Source organism: Adiantum capillus-veneris, chromosome 8, assembly GCF_014529385.1.
Source record: "Adiantum capillus-veneris isolate H3 chromosome 8, ASM1452938v2, whole genome shotgun sequence".
NCBI classification, from domain to species: domain Eukaryota; kingdom Viridiplantae; phylum Streptophyta; class Polypodiopsida; order Polypodiales; family Pteridaceae; genus Adiantum; species Adiantum capillus-veneris.
Genome location: NC_140938.1, coordinates 105,638,588 through 105,664,083, shown reverse-complemented (window position 1 = coordinate 105,664,083; position 25,496 = coordinate 105,638,588). Strand labels below are relative to the sequence as shown.

The 25,496-nt window shown below is 43.4% G+C and overlaps 2 protein-coding genes across 2 annotated transcripts in view; both read right to left on the bottom strand.

Moving 5' to 3' along the window:
• The window catches only part of LOC147452692 (membrane-associated protein VIPP1, chloroplastic-like), a 55,208-nt gene extending 37,917 nt beyond the window's left edge, over positions 1 to 17,291 (bottom strand). The window contains exon 1 of the mRNA XM_086518309.1: positions 16,924 to 17,291. Coding sequence (XP_086374435.1) covers positions 16,924 to 17,185 — 262 coding nt within the window. The 5' untranslated portion in view covers positions 17,186 to 17,291. The remainder of the gene's footprint in view (positions 1 to 16,923) is intronic.
• LOC147452693 (uncharacterized) lies at positions 2,854 to 3,486 on the bottom strand. Its single transcript, XM_086518998.1, has one exon. It carries the CDS (start codon positions 3,461 to 3,463, stop codon positions 2,888 to 2,890), a length of 576 nt encoding a protein of 191 aa, XP_086375124.1. The 5' UTR covers positions 3,464 to 3,486; the 3' UTR covers positions 2,854 to 2,887.
• Positions 17,292 to 25,496: the final 8,205 nt, after the last annotated feature.

Genomic DNA, 25,496 nt, shown 5'->3' with positions numbered 1-25,496 from the left:
GTCTTGAAGAAGAAGGGCAAGAAGCACAAAAAGAAATCCACAGGCCCAAATTGACAGAAAAGTAACGTGCTGAGTACTTCGAAGAGGGCAAGTGTTATGATTGTGGTGAACAAGGGCACGTCTTCATGGAGTGTCCAAAGAAGGAACCAAACGAAACAGCTGATGGTTCATCAGAGAGTTCCGAACGTTCCTCTTTTGCTTGATGGTTCATCACAGAGTTCCGAACATTCTCCGTTTGCTTAAGGTGAGACATTGGTGTTGCACTCCATGCATACCACAACATTCTCCAATGAATGACCTCCTAGATGATGTCCACACAACTACTTTTGAGACAGAGAAATGAAATGAAAAGAGAGAGAGAGAGAGAGAGAGAGAGAGAGAGAGAGAGAGAGAGAGAGAGAGAGAGAGAGAAGGCTCCTTCGGGTGATGTGGTAATGTGCAAGTGAGATGGAGGATGATCATGATGCATATACTCGCAAGCAATGGATTGCAATATGAATCAACAATGCCCTTGTTGGTTTCCGGCAAACAAGTACCTTTGCTGCCCAAACTTGGAGGGATAACGCAATGGATACTCGTAGTGCAGATGGATGGCTATGCGAGTGCCGATGTTCACGAAGGTTACCGGCAGGTACATGCTGCCCCTATGCGGCAAGATTGGTGAGAGTAACACCAAATGGAGGATGACGATGGGCATGTCTTTTGGATTGGTGAACCGTGGTAAGTCATCTGTATATGTCTCCTAAAACTATCAAGTAACTCCTCTCCTCAAACACATAGGCTCCTCTTGCAGCTTCTACTAGATTGCGAGATGATGGAAACTTTGGCGAGTTTGCTTGCAAATCTTCAGATGCATGCAAACTCCCATGGTGGTTGATCGTTGCCCCAGATTGGAACTGTAAGGTGCAGCGGAATGAATGTTGTATTTTCTCAAGATTCATTGCTCAAGGTTCCTTTTAGTTCTTTAGGGAAAGAGAGAGCTTTCCGTCTTATGGAGAGTGCTATGATCACGAACAAAGTGAGTGGATATTGTGTGTGCAAGTGAATGAGACTGAGAGAAGGAGAGAGAAGAGATACGACACCTGAGAGGTTGTAAAACCCTCCTTCGGTGAGAGTGGTCTACTTTGATTGCACAAAGGTGTACAATGCGTATGCAATGGACTGATGCAATGGGACTATGCCGATGACGACGACGGAGATGACGACGACTACTTGATGGCTGAAATCTGAGATCTTCTAATCGCTGAATTTCGGGACTGTTTCGGTGGCTGAAAATGACTGTTTTGGCTGCGTTTTTATGGCTGAAAATGGGGGGAACATCTGCAACCGTCTAGGGGCTGATCTACTACTGTGTCATAGGCTGAAAACTGCGAGAATCCAACTGCTGAATTCTGCGTTTTTGCTACTGCTGAGCTGGCGTTTTTGACAAGGCTGAAAAAACGCACAATCTGCAAGAGATGCTGGAGTTTTTGTCAAGGCTGAAAAACGCTGGCTGGGATGTATCTGCTGAGGTTGAAAAACGCCAAGCAAGAGGACTTGTAGGCGATGGCTTGCTGGGAGGAAACGCCAAAGGGAAGGAGTAGACGGCGAGGGTCTACTGCTGACGGGGGGTACTACTGAGAAGTTGCCTGTTGAGCGGTAAGCTCCTGCTGCCTCTTCTGCTAGAAAGTGCTAACTTGGGTTTGCTTATATATTAACTTAGCAAAATTGCCCTACCTACTTTTGTTGGAAAGTCACTTAAAAATAATAAGTGAAAATACCAATAAATAGGAAAATAAGCTAAATGCACTGGAAAATTCCCCTAACTGATGCTAATGGATTCTGATGGGAATTCCGATGATCATGCTGTGTGCAACCGGAGGATATGCATCTATGCTATGTGACTGGGCATGCACGGTCTACGAATAGACTCACAAAAGTGCCAGATCACTGCTAATCTAAACTGATTGAACTGACGGGAACCCTGCTATGGTGTAGCTTGTCCATGGACACATAGGGTTGGGATGTGTCACGTGACATCCCCTCCCTTTCAAAGTGAGGTACTGGTACCGAACTGTATGGTGTCGAGGGAGATCGCCAACAGCATCCGGAATCCTGGAAGGGACTCTTCCCCGACCCACTCTGATGTGTGGGTCATGCGGTACTTGAACTTCATAAAGGTCTGCAATGCTTGCTTCTTTGGGCCGCGCCGAAAGCGACTCAAAGTCTTCTGTGGCTCCTTTGATGCTTCAACTTCGTCTAGAGTCCTTCTTCTTTCGTCTTCAAGAATCTCCATGGCTGAAAATTCCTGAAACCATCTCCAACACAAAACCATGAACATACCCATTCCATGTAAAGTGAAGGAAAAAAATCTTGTCTTCGCTAAAGACTGTGCATGCAATGTAGATGAACAAATAGACGGAGTGACAACCCGTTCATCAAACACATGCAAACAATGAAATCTAATCTGTTCTGTTGGATCGAAATCAATCAACTGTGGCAAATCACAATGGAAATGCCCATGCTTGGTGCTCAGACTATCATGTGATCTTTCGGAAACTGTGTCATGCCAAGGAAGAGACATGGAATGTGACTTCCGTACATACAAACTTTTCAGCTTTTCATAAACAATCCGCATACATTCGTGCTCATCCATGAGAGAAACGTGCTCAACATGCAATATGTCATGCCTAGGAAAAGGGATCACATAACGATGTTGACTAAAATACAGGAAACCTTCACGAATGAAACACTCGAACAATGCGTGCGTATCAATCATGCGAACACACAATACTTCCTGTGAGGGTTCTTTGGACCAAGGCTCGAGGGCCAAGATCGCTTCTTCGGGATCTATCGAATCTTCCTGTGGGGGATCTGTGGACCTCGACTCGAAAGCCAAGATCGATTCTTAGTGATTGATCGAATCTACAACGAGGTTAGCTTCGCTAGGAAAAGCATCCACTAACACATCATCCTTGTGAGCAATCACATCCTCTTCATGCAACTCATGATTCTTGTGAGGAATCACATCTTGATCATGCAAATCATCAAGCTTGTCAGTGTCATCCAAATCATTATGCAAATCATTGGCATCCAAATCATCATGCTTATCATTGGCATTCAAATCATCATGCAAATCATTATCATTCAATTCATCATGCTTCTCATCATCATGCAAATCATTGTGCTTATCATTGTCGTTCAAAACATCATCATGCTTCATACAATCATGCAAATCTTGTGTATCATGCGATGGAGAAGAAGAGACTGAGAGAGTCTCCTTTTCCCGAATCTCTTGCATCGGTGCCTGCACTTGAGAAAAGAGTCGCAACATCTCTTGCAGTCGTGCTTTGTTCTCGCGATAAAATTCTGCTTGTCTGCGTTCCATTTCTGCTTGTTTTTCTTTGAATTCATGATCCAATTTGGCTTGTCGTTCTTTGGCTTCCAAGTGTGCTTGCTCGCTCTCATGTGCTATGGCTGTCATTCTTTCTTGGTACTTATGCTCGATGGCTGCCATGTCTTCTTTGTAGGTTTCTCTTTTTGCTTCTCGTTCGGCATCTCTTGCTTTGTCTTCTAACTTCTTGTCCATCATCCTCTTGTCGAAAGCCTCCATAGGAGTTAGTGCAATCCTTGTCGTAGATGGGAAAGGGGGAGGGTCGGAAAAACCTCCTGGTGGGGAAAATTCTTCTTCGCCTCTCTCATGCTCATCACCTCCAAGCGAAGTATCCATTCCGCTTCGAGTGATGATAATTCTGAAGTCGTGGGTTCTTGTAGGTTCTTGTGGGTTCTTAAGTTCACGAGGAACTTGGGTTCTTGGGGTCTTGGGTTCTGAAGTTCACGAGGAACTTGGGTTCTTGCGGGTCTTGAGGTTCTTGAGGTCCTTGATTCGTGAGAATCTTGGGTTCTTGAGGTTCTGTAGTCTTGAGGGTCTTGGGTTCTTGGGGTTCTTGGGGTTCTTGAGGTTTTCTTTCGCTTGCAAATCGCGTTGGAGAAAAATCTTCTCTTCACCCGAGTTCTACCCTTTTCTGCGGGCGCACCCCTTGGCGGCCTTGTGCTCACACCAAGGTTGCTTTTTCCCACCTCACGTCGATTGGCCGGCCGCTAAGTGCACGGTCCGCTCTCAATGAGTGAAAAGAGACACAAGGGGAGGCTGGACAAGCCCTTCTTTCTTGGGATTCCTGTCACTCTTCAACAAAACACGATTAGGAATCGCCACACCCAAGTAAACTTGGGTTCGGGCGATCGCAACAAGCAAAAAATTTCTTGTGGTTGTTTCCTTAATTAATGCAGAAAACTTCCAAAGCTCTGATACCAATGTTAGGTGCAACGGAATGAATGTTGTATTCTCTCAAGATTAGTGATCTTTATTGCTCAAGGTTCCTTTTAGTTCTTTAGGAGAAGAGAGAGCTTTCCGTCTTATGGAGAGTGCTATGATCACGAACAAAGTGAGTGGATATTATGCGTGCAAGTGAATGAGACTGAGAGAAGGAGAGAGAAGAGATACGACACCCGTGTTGGAATTAGGGTTGCAGAGAAACACACAGAGCTTGGAGAAGACGAAGGAAGCTCAAGGCACACAATTGAGAGTGTGTTACTTAGTGTGCAATGGAAAGATAGATAGCCCTAGAGTGATGGGCATATATACAATGCACGGGGGAAAAACCTCCTAAAGAGGGAAAAAATGCCCCGGCGGTCCTAGTGTGTTCACACACATCACTACCACATGTATATGGTAACAAATCCCCCCTGGAGTGATGCGGTGAACGAGAGCTGGCACATGAGTAAAGAAAAGTGCCATGCCCTGAGGACAGGATCAGTCCACAAAGGGGAGTAAGCCCAAAGCTTTGCGGAAAGCTTCAAGCTTCTCACGAGACAATGCCTTTGTGAAAAGATCTGCAAGGTTGTCCTGTGTTGGCACATAAGCCAAGCTGATCTCTCCTACTGAGAGCCTCTCCCTGACATAGTGGTAATGCACCTCAATGTGCTTTGTGCGAGCATGAAAAACTGGGTTCCTCGCAACTGCCAATGCGCTCTGACTGTCAGTGTAGATAGTGTTGGCAGTGTCCTGTCCAACACCCAAATCAGCCATAAGGCGTCTGAGCCATACACACTCAACCGTAGCTGTGAAGACTGCCCTGTACTCAGCCTCACAACTCGAAGTGACCACAGTAGGTTGCTTCTTGCTCAACCATGATATACATGAAACAAAAACCACTTGTGGACACTCGCGTGCCAAGCATGAAACAAAAACCACTTGTGGACACTCGCGTGTCAAAACAACCAACCCAATCTGAGTCCGAAAAAGCATGTAAGTCTAGCGGCAATGATCCCCCTTTGGGATAAAACAAGCCAAGATGTAAAGTGCCACTAAGGTAGCGGAAAATCCTCTTGACAGCCTGCCAGTGCTTAGACCCTGGGCTATGCATAAATCTGCTGACCTGTGAAACTGCAAACTGAATATCCGGCCTCGTGTTGCATACATAAATGAGGCAGCCAACAGCAGTTTGGTAAAGAGTGACATCAGGAGGATCACCAGCATCATGTAGACTCAACTTCAAACCTGTTTCAATGGGAGTGGCAATAGGTTTGCAATCCTCAAGTCCAAACTTACATAGCAATGTCGCTATGTAACTTTTCTGACACAAGGCAATACCACCATCACACTGCTTAAACTGTATACCCAAATAATGATGCAACAGCCCCAAATCTTTCATCTTGAAAGTAGCATTCAAATCAGCCTTAAATTCAGCAATATGTCTCTCATTTGGTCCAGTGATCGGCAAATCATCAACATAAAGAACCACAATGAGAAGTACATCACCCTCACGCTTTACATACAATGTGCTTTCTGTTGGACTCTTACGAAAGCCTTGTTTGACCAAATGAGTGTCAGCTTTCTCATACCAAGCACGAGGAGATTGCTTCAACCCATACAAAGCCTTGTTACATTTACACACTTTGTCCTCTTGTCCTTTTATGACAAAACCGCGAGGCGGCGTTACATAAACTTCCTCAAATATGTCACCATTCAAGAAAGCAGTAACAATGTCTGATTGATGTACATCCCAACCAAAATGAGCTGCCAATGCACATAGAAAACGCACAGTAGTCATACGACAAGTGGGAGCAAAAGTCTCTTCATAGTCTATGCCTTTTTGCTGTGCATAACTTTTTGCAACAAGTCGAGCCTTATGGCGATCGATCTCACCATCCAGCTTGCGTTTCAACTTGTAAACCCACTTGGTACCAATGGCCTTTTTGCCAGGAGGCAAATCACATAAAGTCCATGTGTCATTTTCTATAAGTGCATCATATTCTGATTGCATGGCAGCCATCCAATTTTCTGAATTTTGTGCTTCATCAAAAGTCAGAGGCTCCTCAACATCATGTAAGCTAGACACAGCCAAAGCATAACAATCTGATGCATAAGATGCATGGCGAGAGCCTGAACGCGTACGACTAGACAAAGGTGCATCCAATTTACTGTCACGCAAAGTGTGCACCAGCCATTTTGGCATACCTCTAGCCTGCTCATTTTCAGCCCTTTCCTCATCAAGTATATCATGTACATCTGCATCAGTAATACGCTGATCTAGAACATTTTCAGAAACCCCCATAGGCTGTACATTTGCCTCATTGGAACTTACATTCGTATTTCCACCACTGAAAAGAGGCAACAAAGTGTCATAAATGTCCTGTGAGCTTACATTATTGTCTCTAGTACATGACAGCAAGGGCTGAACAGAATCTTCCACAAACACTACATTCCGTGAAACCAGAATACGTTTTGTTTGCGGATGATACAACCTGTAACCTTTGCTTTCAGCACTATAACCAACAAAAATACATTTGACAACCTTATTATCCAGTTTTCTGCGCTGCACTTGTGGCACCAAAGCATATGCCAAACAGCCAAAAACACGCATGTGCTCAATAGAAGGCTTTCTATCATGCCATGCTTCATATGGAGTAATAGACTGCAAAGCTTTCGTAGGACACCTGTTAAGTACATAAGTGGCACACATAATGGCCTCAAGCCAAAAAGAATGCGGCAAAGCTTGACTTTTGACCATACATCGTGCCATTTCCGTCAGTGACCTGTTTTTCCTCTCAGCAACACCATTTTGCTGAGGTGTATAAGGCACTGTACATTGGTGTTTTATCCCACGACTAGCCAGAAATGCATTAAATTCATGAGACATATACTCCCCCCCTCGATCAGAACGGAGGGTGCCCATAGTACATTTCGAGATATTTTCAGCCATAGCCACAAATTGTTTGAAGCACATAAAAACTTCGGACTTCGCTTTAAGCGGAAATACCCATGCATGCCTGGAGTAATCATCAATGAAAGTCACGAAGTACAGGTAATTGCCCAAGGACGGAGTTTGCATGGGCCCACAAACATCACTATGCACAAGCTGCAACCTGCATGTGGCTCGAACTGAACCATCCTTTGGAAAATTAGAACGCTACATCTTACCCAAAATATAGCCTTCACAAACATGTTATGATGTTTGACAGGTGCTTCAAGAGGCGGCAAAGAAGCAACCATATCAGATTTCTGCAAACGCAACAAACTGGAAAAATTCAAATGACCAAAACGTGCATGCCAAAGTTTTGCATCTAAAATAGCCCTTGAATCTGCAACAACATTTGCAAAATTTTGTCCACACTTGTCATACAAAGAGAGCTTATACAGCCCACGGCACAAAAGCCCAGATACAACAATTTCATCACCGAAACTGAGATCATGAACTGTACATCTGTCATCCACAAATTTGACACAAGTCCAAGTCTAGCAAGTGCGGATACAGACAAGAGATTCTTCTTGATCCCAGGTACATAAAGTGCATCAACAAGTGTGAAGGAACTGCCATTAGCAGCAGTGAGCACAATCTTTCCAACTCCCTGAACTGGATAAGAGGCATTGTTGGCACAAGTGACTGAATTCCCATGAAGGACAAACTCGAGAGAGGTAAACAATTTACGATGTGAGGTAATGTGCTTTGTAGCACCACTGTCAAAATACCACACATGTGAATCTGCAGCAACTGACAAGCATGCATCATGGACAGCAGGATTGTAAGTGCACTCTGCGCTAAACGCCCATTCTGCATCAACATCAGCAACACAGTCTCCTTTCACAGAAGACTCAACAATGGTTGCATTTGTAGTGGAACCAGCATTTGCAGTGGAACCACCCTCTTTCTTCTTAGCCTCTTTGGCCTTCAACTTAGGACACGACTTGATCAAGTGATCATTGGCTTTACAATAATGGCAACGCATCTTCTTTTTGCCCTTATCACCAGAATTGCCAGACGAAGTGCTGCCAGCAGAAGCATTAGGAACAAAAATTTTGCCACTCGCAGCAAAACCATAAGAAGTGGCTGCATTACTGTTACCACCCTTTCTTTGAGAAGCAATAAAAGCCTGTTCAACTGCACGCTGCCTAGTTCTGTTTTTTCTGGAAAGTGACTCTTGCAACAGCAATTTGTATAATGCATCAAACTTGACAACTTCAGGATTTCCTTGGGTCATAAGTCTCCAAGTACTAGCAAAAGTCTGGTAGGAATCTGGTAAGGCATCAAGAACAGTCTACACAAGGGAACTATCTGAAATGACTTCACCTGCACAAATAAGCTGCTCATTGATATCCTTGACACTAGCAAGGAAAGTGTCCATATCATCTTCGTCATGCATAATCTTCGACTCCAGCTCTTTACGCAGCAAAGCAATTTTAGCCTCATTGCGGCTTGCATAAAGACATGCTAGAATATCCCAAGCCTGTTTTGCAGATTTTGCTAAACGGATGTGAGGAACGATGGTGCGCTTCACAAACAACGCAATCTATGCATGAGCCTGCGCATCCTTAACATCCCAACGAGCTTGTTCTGCCGTAGGCAAAACAACTCTAACAGCTGCAATCCTTGCAGCAAGACCTGCAACATCCTCAACATTGCCTACATCCTCAGAACCAGGACGTACATCAATGCCCTGCACAATGTTCCAGACACCCTTTGACACAAGAACATGTTGCATCATATAAGCTCACATAGGGTAGTTGTCCCCATCCAACCTGTCCTCAACAGCAAACATCTTGAACACATCTGTGTTGTTGTTGTCAGCCATGGTAAATGTTGCACCTGATGTGAAAACTGCCCGAAAATAGGAGAAACGGAGCGGGAACAATCTGTGCTAGATAGCACAAACCGTAGAAGACTATAAGGCACCTGTTATGCAGAAAACGGCACTGACAAAAATTCTGCACAAAATGACGAAATAGCCTGTGCAGTACTGCCTGTAGTGGAAACGGAGGCCGAAATGAGCCCAAGTCGAAAATCTGAGCAGATCGAGCTCTTCGAGCTCACCCAAAATTTTTGTCGACCTGCGAACGCTCGCCAAAGCTCACTGAAATCGGAGAAAGTGAGCAGGCGTGTGCTGGAGCAGCTGGCGACTAAGCCCGGGAGGACGTGACCTGCTCTGATACCAATTGTTGGAATTAGGGTTGCAGAGAAACACACACAGCTTGGAGAAGACGAAGGAAGCTCAAGGCACACAATTGAGAGTGTGTTACTTAGTGTGCAATGGAAAGATAGATAGCCCTAGAGTGATGGACGTATATACAATGCACGGGGGAAAAAACCTCCTAAAGAGGGAAAAAATGCCCCGGAGGTCCTAGTGTGTTCACACACATCACTACCACATGTATATGGTAACAACCCGAGAGGTTGTAAAACCCTCCTCCGAAGATCCCACGCTCGTCGGCGAGAGTGGTCTACTTTGATTGCACAAAGGTGTACAATGCGTATGCAATGGACTGATGCAATGGGACTATGCCGATGATGACGACGGAGATGACAACGACGACTTGATGGCTGAAATCTGAGATCTTCTAATCACTGAATTTCGGGACTGTTTCGGTGGCTGAAAATGACTGTTTTGGCTGCGCTTTTATGGCTGAAAATGGGGGGAACATCTACAACCGTCTAGGGGCTGATCTACTACTGTGTCATAGGCTGAAAACTGCGAGAATCCAACTGCTGAATTCTGCGTTTTTGCTACTGCTGAGCTGGCATTTTTTGACAAGGCTGAAAAAACGCACAATCTGCAAGAGATACTGGCGTTTTTGTCAAGGCTGAAAAACGCTGGCTGGGATGTATCTGCTGAGGTTGGAAAACGCCAAGCAAGAGGACTTGTAGGCGATGGCTTGCTGGGAGGAAACGCCAAAGGGAAGGAGTGGACGGCGAGGGTCTACTGCTGAGAAGTTGCCTGTTGAGCGGTAAGCTCCTGCTGCCTCTTCTGCTAGAAAGTGCTAACTTGGGTTTGCTTATATATTAACTTAGCAAAATTGCCCTACCTACTTTTGTTGGAAAGTCACTTAAAAATAATAAGTGAAAATACCAATAAATAGGAAAATAGGCTAAATGCACTGGAAAATTCCCCTAACTGATGCTAATGGATTCTGATGGGAATTCCGATGATCATGCTGTGTGCAACCGGAGGATATGCATCTATGCTAAGTGATTGGGCATGCACGGTCTACGAATAGACTCACAAAAGTGCCAGATCACTGCTAATCTAAACTGACTGAACTGACGGGAACCTTGCTATGGTGTAGCTTGTCCACGGACACATAGGGTTGGGATGTGTCACGTGACAGGAACTCTTTGGCTTTGGATTGGTGGCTCCTCTAATATGCTACCAGACATCTGTACAAATCAATGACGATCCAATGCCTCTTCAGGATTGTGAAAGTCTCCAAGGAGATGGGAGAGATGGGAGTGCAAGGACTTCAAAGCAGATAGGTTGATTTAGATGTCTCCTTCCCTTGTCATCATAGGCTACTAACATATCATGATATTCACAATCACCATCTTCATGTTCCAATGCATGTCTGCAACAATGCGATCTATAATGTCATGGAAGTCTTGACTGCAAATGACCATGCAAGGCCTCATTATGTCAAGGTGGTCTAGCACTCACACCAAGGAAACTACTCTCTCGCATGTGCAACACAACTACAATCCTCGATTGTTTGCGTTTCCCACCCTCAAAGTGCACGGTCCTACACGAAACGGCACGTCCTTCAGTATCCTAAGTGAGAGAAGCGCCTTTGGGCGAAATGCTAGAATACACACTCAAACACGAGAGGAAAAACTCAAGGATTAGATGATTGGTGCGAATTTAAATCTTTGATACCAATGTCAGATGCAACAAACTGAGCGATTAGATAGAATGAGCAATCAAACAAATCAAAATCCTTTTTTAGAATCTCGCGGTATTGATGGTTCCTTTTACAAAATTGATAAGAGAGATTTATGGGGAAATAGGTCTCTCAAGGAGATAGGCCTGGGTTTTTTTGGACTCGAAACTCCTCGATGATACCTTGCCGCCTCGGTAGACGACACATTTGCCCTTATAAAGTCGTGCTTGATGTAGAAGCGCTATGTGTGCCTCTTTAGTAGTGAAGAAAAGGATGCCTTGGTTGGTGCAACTCTCATGGTGAACCTTCTTGATTGTGTCAAGTCGAGCTCGGTTGGGTGAATGGCTTGGTTGAGCTTGATTAGAGTTAAAGTGTAGACATCGTCCTCCCCCCACCAAGTAGAAGGCAAACCACCGATGCGAACGGAGAGTGCTAGTCCTCGTTTGCAACGTTCTGCATGCACTCTTCTACCTTGGAGGAGACGGCGACGGTTGCTTCATGGACTTGGATGGCAAGTTTGGCCATGCTCTAGGGCTGATTTGCACACCTAATGTGAGAGGATTCAAGGGTTGAATTCAAGCTGCAAAAACGCAAATCTGAGACACCAAAAATGTAGCAAATCTAGCACCCTTTGAAACCGGCCCGTGGGGCGGTAGGCGTTGGCTTTCACCCGAAATTCTTTACTTTAGACACAAACAGAGTACTTTGCAAAGGTAACCTGTAACGGGGATTAACACCTAAGTACACACACGGCTCGGAAGCTAGAATGCTCGGAGCAGACACCGACAACTTGTAGGCCCCAAAATTGGCGCCCCTTTCGGTATTTCTTTATTCTTTAAGAGAGGGAATAAAACCTGTGATCTCCTAGGAGCTGCCCCGCACAATCTAGGCTAAGAAACACCTGTTCTGGTCCGATTTCGGCGGCATAATTGTACTAGGACGCTTCACACTCAGTATCCCCACGCAATAGATGACTTTCCTGACGCATACGGACACTTTGCAAAACCTGGCGAGAATCTGCAGCACGCTGAATTCTCTGTTTTCTGCCCTGAAAATGCGCCAGATCACCTGTACAGCGGTCCCCTCACGTCCCCAAACCTCTTGGGGGTATTAGGGTCCGTTTAGGGCTGAAACCCTAAACCTGCAAAAATACACAGCAGGCTGTAATTCCCTGTTTTGGGCTCCGTTTCGCGTGCCGATCGCATCTGTAGCAAGACCTCGAGCTCCCACACCTGTAGGGCTACTTGCCCTTTGAATCGGACGAGATTTCTCATGCGAAACCTCTCCGAATTCACTTGTACCTGCGGGGGATTAGCCGCTAGCTAATCCAGTACCTGTGCAAGAGGCTCTTGCCTCGGCAATCACGCATGAACCCACATAACTCTACATTGGTCAAATGAGAAGCCCACTAGAGGGGCATAACATACTGCTCATAGGGGGGAGAGAGAGAGAGCAGTGCGTAGCGTGCAAGGCATCACTCCTGGCACCGCACTGTACATAAGGGGGAAAGGAAGCACTCCATAGCTCTTAACCTGTGACAAAATGCAAAAGGAGGCCTCTCCCAGCATAAAATTCAGCGCCCATTTTTCTGCATGAGGCAACTTCATGAAAAACTGCCACTTGGCGCATTTACAAGCATTTGCCCGTTTCGGGTTTGCCGCCTAAAAATCTCCCGACTGGTCGCCCGGTTGACTTCGCGGCAGAGTTGTAAAGTGTTCCCCTAGTCATACCGGAGGTAATGACGCGAACACATTTCGCGGCCCAAAATAGCAATTCCCTAAATTTTAGGAAATGATTCCGTTGGGCTCCCACTCGTCATCTGGCCATCTATCCTCATTAGGACCGCATCCAAAAGTGCAATGTGGCCCAACTGTCTGATACTTTCCGTTGGTAGTCACACCTTGACTTTAGGCCTTTATTGAGTTCACTCCCTAGTATCCACCAACTTGCTAAGTGCGACGGGGGGACCTATATGATCTTGCTCTGAGCCTAGACATCCTCTTACTATACGAATTCCAGTGCCGACCACTTCCCGTCTGCAGGTGAAACTACCGTTCACATTGGCCATACAATGTCCAACAATTTGCTACTTCAAGAAGAGGGTCTCAAAAATAAAACAAAACCCATTGGAAAGAAACCAACAACTAAAGTTAGCAGTTGCCACGTCCTCGTGACATAGTTAACAGCTGCCACGTCCCCGTGACACCCTTAGCGAGATGAATACTAAGGGTGATGATGGGCTCCGATGAGCGGCAAATGCTCCCTATCAAAAACTTGAGAGAAGGGACAGAGAGGGAGGACTAAGGGCTGGCAGGAGGGAGGAGCAACCTCTCGCCAAAAAATGCTAGAGTAAAGCTGATGGAGGTGCCCTAGAATATGTGAGATCGTGTGAGTGAGGATGGGTGGCTTTTTGTAGAGGTAAGGTCGCCTAGAACTCCGCAACTTAAGCATAGCTCTCTGTGTGCATGTGTGCACATAAATTAGTTTCTAGAACTAATTCAGTTGTATCTCACTAATCGGTGATACATTCAACATAGAGACTGGCCTCTCCCTAAGTGTCAGATACAGTGCAACTGGGAGAGAAGGTAGATTCGAGCAATCACACAAGTCATGATCCTTTTGTTAACCTTCATTAATGAATGTAACTTTGCAATATTGATGGTTCCTTTTTAAAGAATTGATAACACACGCATGGAGAGAGAGATCTCTTAAGTAGATAGACAAATCTATGCAAAGAGAATGGAGATTGCAACCGGCCCGTGGTGGGGCGGTAGGCGTTGGCTTTCACCCGAAATTCTTTACTTTATACACACACACAGAGAGCACTTTGCAAAGAGAACCTGCGACGGGAGTTAACACTTCAACTCACACACAGCTCGGAAGCTAGAATGCTCCGAGCAGACGCCGACAACCTGTAGGCCCCAAAATTGGCGCCCCTTTCGGTATTTCTTTATTCTTTAGGAGGGTAAATTACAAGGTAAGGTCCTGGGAATCCTTCACGTGTATCCACCTAGATACCATTTGATTTGGCCAAATCTCGGCAGCATAACAACCCCAAAACTTGCGCGAAACCAATTCCCCTGCTGGAACTCGCTTGCACTGTCGTATACCCTCTGATTCCTGTCCAAAAACAGTAAATTCAGCACGCTGTATTTACTGGTTTTTGCCCTGTTTTCAGCCCCAAACAGTCCCCTAACTGTCCTTTGCCAGTGGGGCACGATTCCCAATGATCCTGGCGTCCGTATGGCTGAAAAACAGTCAAATTACAACGCATACACAGCTCTGATTTTGCACCTGTACGGTGAGGTTATGACCCTCACCAGTGCCTGCTTTGGAGCAGCAGTTAGCTACCCCTGTTCCTGCTCAAGGAGGCTCTTGCCTCAGCACAAAAGCATGAACCCACACAACTGTACATCAGTCAAATGAGTAGCCCTCTTGTGGGGCATCACATAACTGCACGTAGGGGAGAAAGAGAGCAGTATGTAGCGTGCGGGGCATCACTCCCGTCACCATACTGTGCATAGAGGGCAAGGTAAGCATTCCATAGCTTCTGTACCTGTTGCAATCCGCCTGTGGCTGAAAATGGCGCCCCCTTTGATGATATGCAACTCGTTTTTGCCTCCCAGAGTGGCAGAATCGCTCACAAGCTGACACGTCGCCCAGTTTCCGAGTTTGGGCTTTCCCTGCTAAAAATATCTCAACTGGTGCGTCAGTTGACTTCGCGGCAGAGTTGTAAAGTGTTTCCCTAGTCATACCGAAGGTAATGACGCGAACACATTTCGTGGCCCAAAATAGCAGTTCCCTAAATTTTAGGAGATGCTTCCGTTGGGCTCCCACTGGTCTTCTGACCATCTATCCTCATTGGGACCGCATCCAAAAATGCAATGTGGCCCAACTGTCGGATACTTTTTGTTGGTAGTCCCACCTTGACTTTACGCCTTAATTGAGTTCACTTCCTAGTATCCACCAACTTGCTAAGTGCGACGGGGGGACCTATATGATCTTGCTCTGAGCCTAGACATCCTCTTACCATACGAATTCCAGTGCCGACCACTTCCCGTCTGCGGGTGAATCTACCGTTCACATTGGCCATACAATGTCCGACCGTTTGCTACTTCAAAAAGAGGGTCTCAAAATAAATAAAATAAACCCCATTGGAAAGAAACCAACAACCAAGGTTAGCAGTTGCCACATCTCTGTGACATGGTTAATAACTGCCACGTCCTCGTGACAGAGATCTACTATAGAGTCTATGGTAATCATATATATATAACGAGAGAGAGAGAGAGAGAGAGAGAGAGAGGGGTGGTAGAGATGTAGAGAGAGAGGGGAGAACACAACAACTGGGTCCTATTCATCCCTCTCAAGATGAAGCAACACCGGGGTTGATTTGATGCACCCATGAGATCAAGCTCAATGTGGGTTGCGGATGGCAACCAAGGGGAGATCTAAGGTTGATTTGCACACCCAATGTGAGGATTCAAGGGTTGGATGCTGACTGCAAAAACACACATCTCAAATTTGAAAAACACAAAAAGCAACAGACCTAGAAGCAAGTGCAGGGCTGAAAATGCAGCTGATGATGGAGGGGATGATGGGCAGCAGATGCACAGCCCCAAAGGGGCCGCAACAGATGGGCCACCAGAGGAGAGATTGCGATGGCAGGATCAAAACGTTGCCAAAACTCTCGCAAAGGGAGGGTGATCTAGGCTGAAACTTCGGATCTGGCTCATGGCGCCAGGAGTATAAAACGTTGGGAGAGATTTGTGCATAGGGCGCCTGATATATGAGGGAGAAAGGGGAGATTGGCTACTTTTATAGTGGTAACTTGGCCTAGAACTCCGTAGTCATTTTCCATCTAGTAAGTAGTAGCATAATCGTTTTGGACATTGATGTACCATGTCCACATGGCACACATATTCATGTGCACATCATGCTAACCTACATGTTGGTGTTGCCACTCACCCACCGAAGTGAAACAACACCCGTCAAACACATGTACAAACCATTTATGCAAGAGGGTTCCAACATGCAGAAACCTAATCTAATGGACTTGTCCAAGCATGCAGGCCCTGTGCACACGCTCCCAAAATTGCCAGCACAAGATCCCTTGGGCTTTATAGACAAACCGTGGCTTTGAAGTCGTAATAGTAGCATGTCCACATGACACATATAGCCATGTGCACGTCACAGAAAGCCTTACCACCCTAGTTCACCCCCTTGTTTACCTTCTAGTTTACTCCCCAGTTCATCCTAATTTACCCTAGTTGACCTGGCGATCCTACAATGGATCATCGCCTAATTTGGCCCTAGATTCCTCCCAAAGGACCCCAGACTTACATAGCAATAAAATACTACATCACAACTAAGACGTTTAAGAAAAGCACTCACATGGTATAGCTACACAAATGTATAGCCGTTTCCATTTTTTTTACTCCTTGTTTCTAATAAGCCAACAAATCACCCTCTAATGACAATTCTGACACTTATGCTAGCTTATATGTGACAACATCACCAGTCAAGCGCCAAGAAGAACTTCGAAGTGATGTTAGAGGATTTGAGTCAATGTCAGTCTAATATTTTGTAGGAACTCCTCATTTGTGGCAAGGGAAAATCGGTGCATTTTAGCGGTATGTGGTCGCAAATACATTAGCACAAACAATCTTCACAAAAACCTTTTACATGCAAGTGCATGAAGAAAGCATGGGTACTGCAAAGAGAGACAAATGTGCGCTCACTGCCGAAAAAATTTGTCTTCAACGATCTCGAGATGAAGCTGCTAAGCAGTAGAGGAGTTCTTCTGGTGATTGCAAGCCTCGGGTGGTTGTTGGTGGCACGACAATTCGAACGCGATGAGAAGGTTGAGGCTGGTAAGCAGGTAGCCGCCATAGAACTTTGAGCTCTCACGGCAGAAGTAGGAGAGCAGGCAGACGCAGCCTTTGGATTCCCATCGAGAGTGACGGTCATTGCTGCTCCTGCAGCATACCCCAAGCTACTCATGTTGGTGAGAGAACAATGAGAAACCAAATGCAATAACACGAAGAAGCGCGGAGAGGAGCAGCAGCAGCAATCCACTTTGCAGCTGCCAATTCGTTCATCACATTTGATGCTATTTGGCCAATAAGTGATTAATTTACCTTGGGTGTCTACAAAAGGCGGTGTTATAGAAGGTGCATTTGATTCATCACATTTTGATGCTATTTGGCCAATAAGTGATTAAGTTACCTTGGGTGTCTACAATAGGCGGTGTTTATAGGTCGCCTAATGTAGAAAACAGGCTGCCCAAAATCCACTTTTGCACTTGTTCTCATCACATTTGATGTTATTTGGCCTATAAGCCTAAGTGATTGATTTAGTTTGGGTGTCTACATTAGGGGTGTTTATAGATCGCCTAATGTCAAGGAAAGGTTTCCCTTCTTTTGGGAAGCTTGTTGAAAAGGTATTGGGCACATGGCATTAAGATCTACCCAAGGAAGGAGGGAGTGCTTAGTGACATCCATCATTCGCTTTCTTCCCTCTTAACCTTCCTCCCTGACTTCTTAACTTCCAAATCTTAGGAAATGTATATATGTATAGCCTTATACTAAAACGAGCCAACAGTTTTTTAAATCCATTAAAAAAAAAGTAAAAGAACAAGAGCCACCAAACAGCAAGATTGAAACCTTCAAAATGTGGTCCATAAACCAAAACTCACAATGACACATCATGCACAATGACACAACCCTTACGTTATTTGCAAATTAACCAAAATCTATGTGTGTGTATAGATATAGCTAGTTCACTAGAGTCATCCATCCCTACTTTGGATGTAAGGTATCCTCTTTACCTTTCTCAAGTGTTTCACATGATCAACCATGTACTTACCTTAGAATAGGATCTGGTAGCTAGTCTAGCATGAGAGAAAAATTTTGAGGAGTTAGAATGGTTGTGATGCGTCTATTGACCATGAGTGATCCCTATGCAATAGAAGATATTGTGACGTTGGCAGAGGCTTGCCCTTTTCACAAAATGACTATCCACGGATGGTAGCATTCTTGATTAGCTAACATGCATGAGAATATAAAGAAGAACCAATAATGACACCACGGAAGGCTATGGTCTCACCGAGGATGACTATTTTTATCTTGATGATGAGGATAGAGGCCTAGCCTTAGGGCTGCCAACCAACCAATACAATATCCTATTTCCTTGACCCTATAGGGTGGTGCAAATAGATACGTCAGAGTTCTTTATTGTTTTGGTTTTGTTCAATAAGAGTTGATGCGTCTTCCCAAAGATGTGCCTCCTAGAGGTATTTCCTATTGTTTGTTCATGTGTACAGAAACGTATTGTAGTAGCTCAGCTTTCAAACATTATGCAATCCTTGTTAGGTCCACTCATCGAATCGAGCATGATGGCTAGCACAAACATGTGTTTCTTGTCCATTCTCATCGTTGGTTTTCTTTTCTAACATTCATGTTTGCCTGCCTTAATCATGATTGGTAGCAAAGTATTTCACACATTTGCTTAGTATTAGAAATTAGATTCAATATAATGTTACGTCATAGTCCCTTGTTTAGGTTTATTAATCAAGAATTCCAGCTAAGCTAGTTTGACCAAGGTAGAGCATTAGAGATCTTCTATTAATACCTTTTTAATTCTCCATGGTTACTTTAGGCTCTTAATCCAATATTATGAAGCATTGCATGTAGTGTGTCAGTGCTTTCTAGTGGGCTTAATCCTTTTTTATCTTTAGCTTAAGTATTATAAAGGAAGTTTGACTGTTGTGATGAGAATGGGGAGGGTGACAGTGTCAAAATGACCCCCCAAAGTTACACAATTGAAAATCAATGAAAGGAAAAGCCACTTTATTTTTTTAATTTATTTTTTAAAGATTTCAAAAAGAGCCCAAAAGATCCATTAAGGCTCTATGTGGCAGCAAAGTCTATAAAATAAAAGCTTTGGGGAGTCAACAAAGGGAACAATTCAGGTGATGATTTTATCAGTGTGATTTTCTTTATCGTATCTTAACTTGAAGGTCTTCTAGGTATAGCCTCTAGTCACTCCTGGGACATGAAACGCTCTGCTTTTACAATTGAATAGCTTAATTGACAAGGGAGAATTAAGAAGCTTGTCCGTGGTATTTATAGTTGACATGTAGTGCCTATTGACAGTTAAACTAGCGACGCTAGACTTTTTGATTCATTGACCTCACAACTACTCATGAGTTCAATTATATTGCATTTTAATATTTACAACTCAAAAAATTGTTTAATATTTTTTTACCAATCAATCTTTGTGCTAATTCACTGCATATGACTTTTAATTACCCATGTTCTTATGAGAATGCATCTATTGTGTTATTTCTTGTTGATTTTGCAGCGTTCAAGTGAAGATCAAGATTGCGCTCTAGTTGAGGACAAGTGTAGCTTCTTGTAGTGTTAAACTTCTTGATTGAGGACAAATCCATAGGCCAGTATTCTCATCAAGATGTTTAACTACTACAAGACCCATACACATGGAGTTTTCGTTTTTCAGACAAACCTTCCTAAATTTTGAGAACGAAATTTACATCAGCAAGGGAGGCATGTTAACTTTGCATGTCATCCTTATTATTATTATTTGTATTCACTTATGGGTTGGGCTTGTTGGTCTAGTAGGTCTATAGTCTAGGGCTGGTGATCGACGATGAGAGGCGCACTAGACTACACACCAAACCTGTTTAGTTCCAATTGGCCAAATGTGGACGTCCATATGTGAAAGGGACGGACCCAACCCATAGATAAGGTTGTAAAACTAGTCTTTTTTATTATTCTAAATGTACGAAGCTAAACTCTTGCCTTATCCTCTTTGGCTATATATCTGTGAGCGGCAGAGAGGGAGAGGGGGGGGGGGGGGAGGGGGCTAGGCGAATGAGTAGCGGGAGTACGACAAGTACAGCAAGGAGGACGATAGTAGTCAACTACTTCCTCTCGACGCATGGCAGGATTCCGTCGGTAGTAGTAGAGGAGGTGAGTGACACACCATCTGTAGTTGTAGAGCTTGTTTGTGTGTACAGGTTGTGTGCTTGCAACCCCTGTAGCTTGCACGCAACGTTGGGCAAACTCTCCGCAATTGACACCAAGAACTTGAAACGCATACATCCACTAACTTCAATCTGCATACAACAACATTTTTGATTCGTCCATGAAAATATCACCATTTCAAATCGTATAGGGTACTCATTGCCTACTCCTTTGTCTTGCATTTCTCAGAAGTACCACATGCTAATTATCATTCATGGATTTAGCACCGTGTGTAATATTTTTAAGAGGACTAGACACTGCCACCTTATGATTGGCAAGACCTTCCTCATGGAAAAATTTGATATACACTTTGTATGAAATGTGTGTTATACATATCTTCAAGGCATCATTTATGACAAGACACTTGTGACTAAGCAAGTACAAACATTAGCCAACAAACAACAAAAATCAATCAATGATAAAAAGCAACAAACGATTTGCAACAAAGAACACCAACCACATGGCATTAATTTCAACAATAACAAAGATGACAAAAATTTGAAGACCTCTATAAAGGGAAATCCATCAGTCTACAATCAAAATCTACCTTTATGACTGAAAATTCCTTCAGTCTAAAACCAATATCACACACAAAAGTTTTAAAAACTTCATTGAGTGTCTTTGAGATGATTAGGAATAAAGCAATGTTTGGAAACTTGGGTGTCTTTCAATAATTGTCAATAGTACAAGAAGGGTGGACTATCTATCATCATTGTTTTGCAATTAAGAGTTACACTACCTATGTGGGAGCACCTTCCATGAAGAACTTGATTCAAAGCATTGACCCTATGGTTATGTTTATCTATAAGACCTACCACACAATCAAATATGTATAGCCAGTCCAAGGAGACACATAAAGTAAAAGAGAATGAAAAAATCAAAGTTTACTATGACCAAGAGTCTAAGCATATTCTGAAGTCTCACTAGACCCTCTATCCATGATATTATCAGCTGAGGGACACATAATTCCATATAGACATGCTTGGTAACAAAATCCAAGCTTAGACACATTGATCTTGCTTGTCGATGTGCAATCACTAACTGATAAGATTCCAAACTTCTAATTAAGACAAGACTAGGACCAAATATTCCTAAGAGTAGTGTTTTTGGGTTTGCGGAATTTTTGATATCATCCCTCTCTTGGCTAACCGCTTTGATGTATCATGGTGTGTATCTACCCTTGTTTCGATGGACCCGTATAGGAAGTAATGGGTCGACCCACCCTTTGTAGGGATGATTTTTTAGTAGTAATACACATCTTGTACTAGCCCTAGATGCTATCTCTCTCCAACATAAGGAGCATGCTTATACACTCTTTTATCTCTGATCACCATAATGCAAAGTTAGTTTTATTTTGTTTATTTATCAATGTGTCAATTAAGCTCTCTCTTTATCATGAATGCTACTTTATGTGATCATCCATAGGCTCTAACAAGTGGTATGATAGCTTGTAAGGGATTTAATAGTCTGAGTTATAATTAATCTTAGTACTATCTCTCTCTTCAATCCCTAGTCAATCGACTGACCTTCTTGACTGGCTAGCTAGTAATTAGAGAACTATAAGGTTTTCATTAGTGAACCTAAGCACCAATTGTCCCTCTTTCAATCCCTCAATAGCACATTTAATAGGCCCTTGATAATTCTTCTTGATCATTCAATTGGGCTTTTTAATGAATCAAACTTGGTTAAATAAGTGTTCCATAAACACTTTATTGCGAAGTCCAACCAACCTTTGGTAATCATTAGATCAATATTATCCATTTGTGTGCGATATTTCTCAATTTCAATCTCATTTTGCATTTAAAATAACACCCATTATGGATAGGGTTTCATTGCATTAGTTAATTAAGCACCCAGTTTCTTTAAAAAATCATTAATCAAGCCCCTAAGCTCTAAGGTTGGACTTCATTTGCCAACCAACTCTACTTACTAAGTATAGGTCGGTGCATATGCGTGAAGTCCTCCTAAGATATAACCTTTTTCTTTTGGCTTTCCCACATAAGCAACTATGAGTGTCAATTTGATTAGCTGTGGGTTGACCCCTATTCTTGTGCAATCGACTCTGAGCTTGATTCCATACATCATTTTAGGGAGGTGACCTAGGTGGATCACCTTAATGGACATTAAGGAGGATCCATTGGAGGCAATACACATGCGAGCAGCATTTTGAGTGTTGGCAAATCCCAACACATATTCAACCTGTCTAATTAAGTGTACATACCCCTTTCCTAGAGTGAGCCATTGGAAGCCATTAAGCACACTAAGTTCCCTTTTCCAAAGGGTGATCCCACATAACCTATCAAGTGCTATTTCTTACAAAGAGGGTTTTTCCAAAGAAATTTACTGCTATCCCCATCCAAGGGATTGTTTTCATTGTGAAACAAAGAGCCACTCTCCAAGGTGGGGGCAATCCCATTGCAGTAGGGTCTACAACAAAGAGGATTCTCACAAGAGAATTCAATGTGCCTACGGCCAAAAGGAAAATTAATTCTCTCTCTCTCTCTCTCTCTCTCTCTCTCTCTCTCTCTCTCTAATTTTACAACCAAGCACAACTCCTACATTATGGATTATAAGACACTTGTATATGGAGATGACATTGTAGTTGTGTATTTGTAAGAGGATTAAACATTTTCCTAGAGATTCTCTAAAGTTAAGCCCATCCTCAAGGAGAAATGGGAGAGTACATAGATAGGTTTGATGGAGAAGGGTCTCGATACATGGCAAACCAAACTTAGGGGCTACTTAATGAGAGAGATCCTTTGTTATATTATAAAATCTTTGTCTAGTGAGAGCATATATAATCTAGGGCTATCGACGCACAAAACCAAGAGAAGGATGAGCAAGTGCAAGGAATTATCATCACCTCATCACATGAGATTTATGTACATTTTATCAATGAGTGTGTGCATCACCCCACGCATGAAAGGTACTAGAGAAGAACTTTGGGGCTAAAAAGGGAGAAGAGCTAGGTTAGTTTAAAGAAAGAGCTTTAAACTTAACACAAAACCTAACAAGGATATTCCATCCTCGTAAGCCAACATGGTAACCCAACTGATATATACCAAATGTGAGGTGTCAAAAGAGGATAAAATAGTGCTTTTGCGAGCTCTACCCCATCCTAGAAAAAAAGAACCATCTCTAGGCATGTAGGATTTGGTGAGTTCCTTGTAGGCAATGAAAAAAAGCATGCGAGAGAGGCACGAGCTACCTCAAGAGCAAGAGCATTAGCAGTGTCTAGTCATGCATCTTCATCATCAAATAATTTCAAGTCTTGCTTCAAATGTGAGAGAGTTAAGCACTATTTTATCACCAATCCATATAATCACTATGAAAAGAAGAATCACCCTCCTTCCAAATGTTACTTGAATAACAAGGCTAGTAGTAGCAAAGGCAAAGCATCAAAACATGCGATCAAGGAAGAAGAAGAGGAGGAGGAGGAGGCAAGAATGAAGGCTTGCTTTGCCATATCTCTCTCTCTTCTCTCTCTCTCTCTCTCTCTCTCTCTCTCTCTCTCTCTCTCTCTCTCTCTCTCTCTCTCTCTATGCATGCATGCACCGTGAGGTAGTGCATCAAGTGCTATGCGAGTTGTGGTTGTGAGCTTGGCCACAGAGATGGATCATAACCCAGTGAGGGTGTGGGGGTTTGAATGAACTACATGGTCAGCACATAAAGGGCCTTGCCTATGTTTGGCCTAAACACTTGGTGTGGCACCAAAGAGGCATGATGCCTCAACTAGTATGGTTGTTGTTGATATCCTACCACATGCTAGTATTTAAAATCCTTCCAGAATGAAGTCCCCCAGGACATCGCCAACTTACTTCAGCCAAAGAGGCCGCTTCACCTCCCTCCATGCACCCGACAAAGTTAAATTCTTTCTGTCTATAGTAGGAGTAGGTGCAGATGGGTGAATCGGTTGATCCCACATAGGGTTCGATGCTCTACTTATTCATCTATGCTTTTAAAGTTATGGTATACCTAGCTTTTCTTAATAGCATAATTCATGGTTTACGTGTTTCATTTAAATGGGGCTTTGAAAGACTTTATTATGTGATTCTCTTGGGTCATCTATGCACTCTACTCTCTCTCTCTCTCTCTCTCTCTCTCTCTCTCTCTCTCTCTCTCTCTCTCTCTCTCTGTGTGTCCCCCCCCCCCCCCCCCACACACACACACAAATGCGGTGTACACATGCATTCACCCCCCACTTTGTTATTTCTCTTAAGTATTACTTCATGCATAATGCAATCCGGCTCATGGCTTAAACTCCATGCTAGGGCGGGCATTGAGAACTCTCCCCTATGTTCTTACTGCCATACTCTAATGTAAATTGAAATTGTTATATTTATGGGAAAGTGTAAATTGAATAAAAGCATAATTGTATAATTATTGCATAGACCTTGTTAGATAATCTAATAATTACTTTAAATTCAACGAAATTTTAACATGTGAAAGGAGAGTTTTCCTTAAGAGAAACTAAAGAGGAGATTATAGGTTGTGACAGACTTATTTCTTTACACAATTACACATTAAAGTGCTAAAATCATGCACATAATTCAAAGAGAATACCACAATTAATATTGAAACTTTGATGAGGATCGGATTTGCTTAGAGCTGGTCCACCCACCAAAAGGTTTTTGTATAATAATTATTTCTCAAAGAGAGCTTTGATTACAACACAACTCGTGCTCTTGTGGAACTTTCCTTGAACCAAGAAGATGGCGTCCTTTAAGACTCCATGGTATAACGCTCCTTCCCAAGCCCTCAACACTCCATCGGGGAGAAAGAACTACTGGGTAAGAGGTAGATGAGGGTGAAAGAAGCATTTTTCAAGCAAGAGAATTTGTATTTTGTATACGTTTACTCAAGAGAAAGATCTCAGCATAGATTAGCATAACAGAGTAGTAGCGATAAAGAAAAGAAGAAGAAGCTTTGACTTTCTTGAATTTGCATCCATAGCCAAGTGCTTGAGCATGATGGTCGCCTCTTGAGCTCCCATGAAAGAGAGGGAGAGAGAGATTTTTCTTTGCCAACTTGGACACTTGAGAGTGTGTGAATGAGGAGAAAAAGGGCCCAAACTCCAACTATCCCTTGCTTATATATTCATGTAAAATTTGTAACTAGTCTCCAATTTTGGAATGCATACAACTTGACCAATGATAAGTAAACACTCCATACTGTTGGAATTAGGGTTCCAGAGAAACACACACAGCTTGGAGAAGACGAAGTAAGCTCAAGGCACACAACTTAGATTATATTACTTAGTGTGCAAT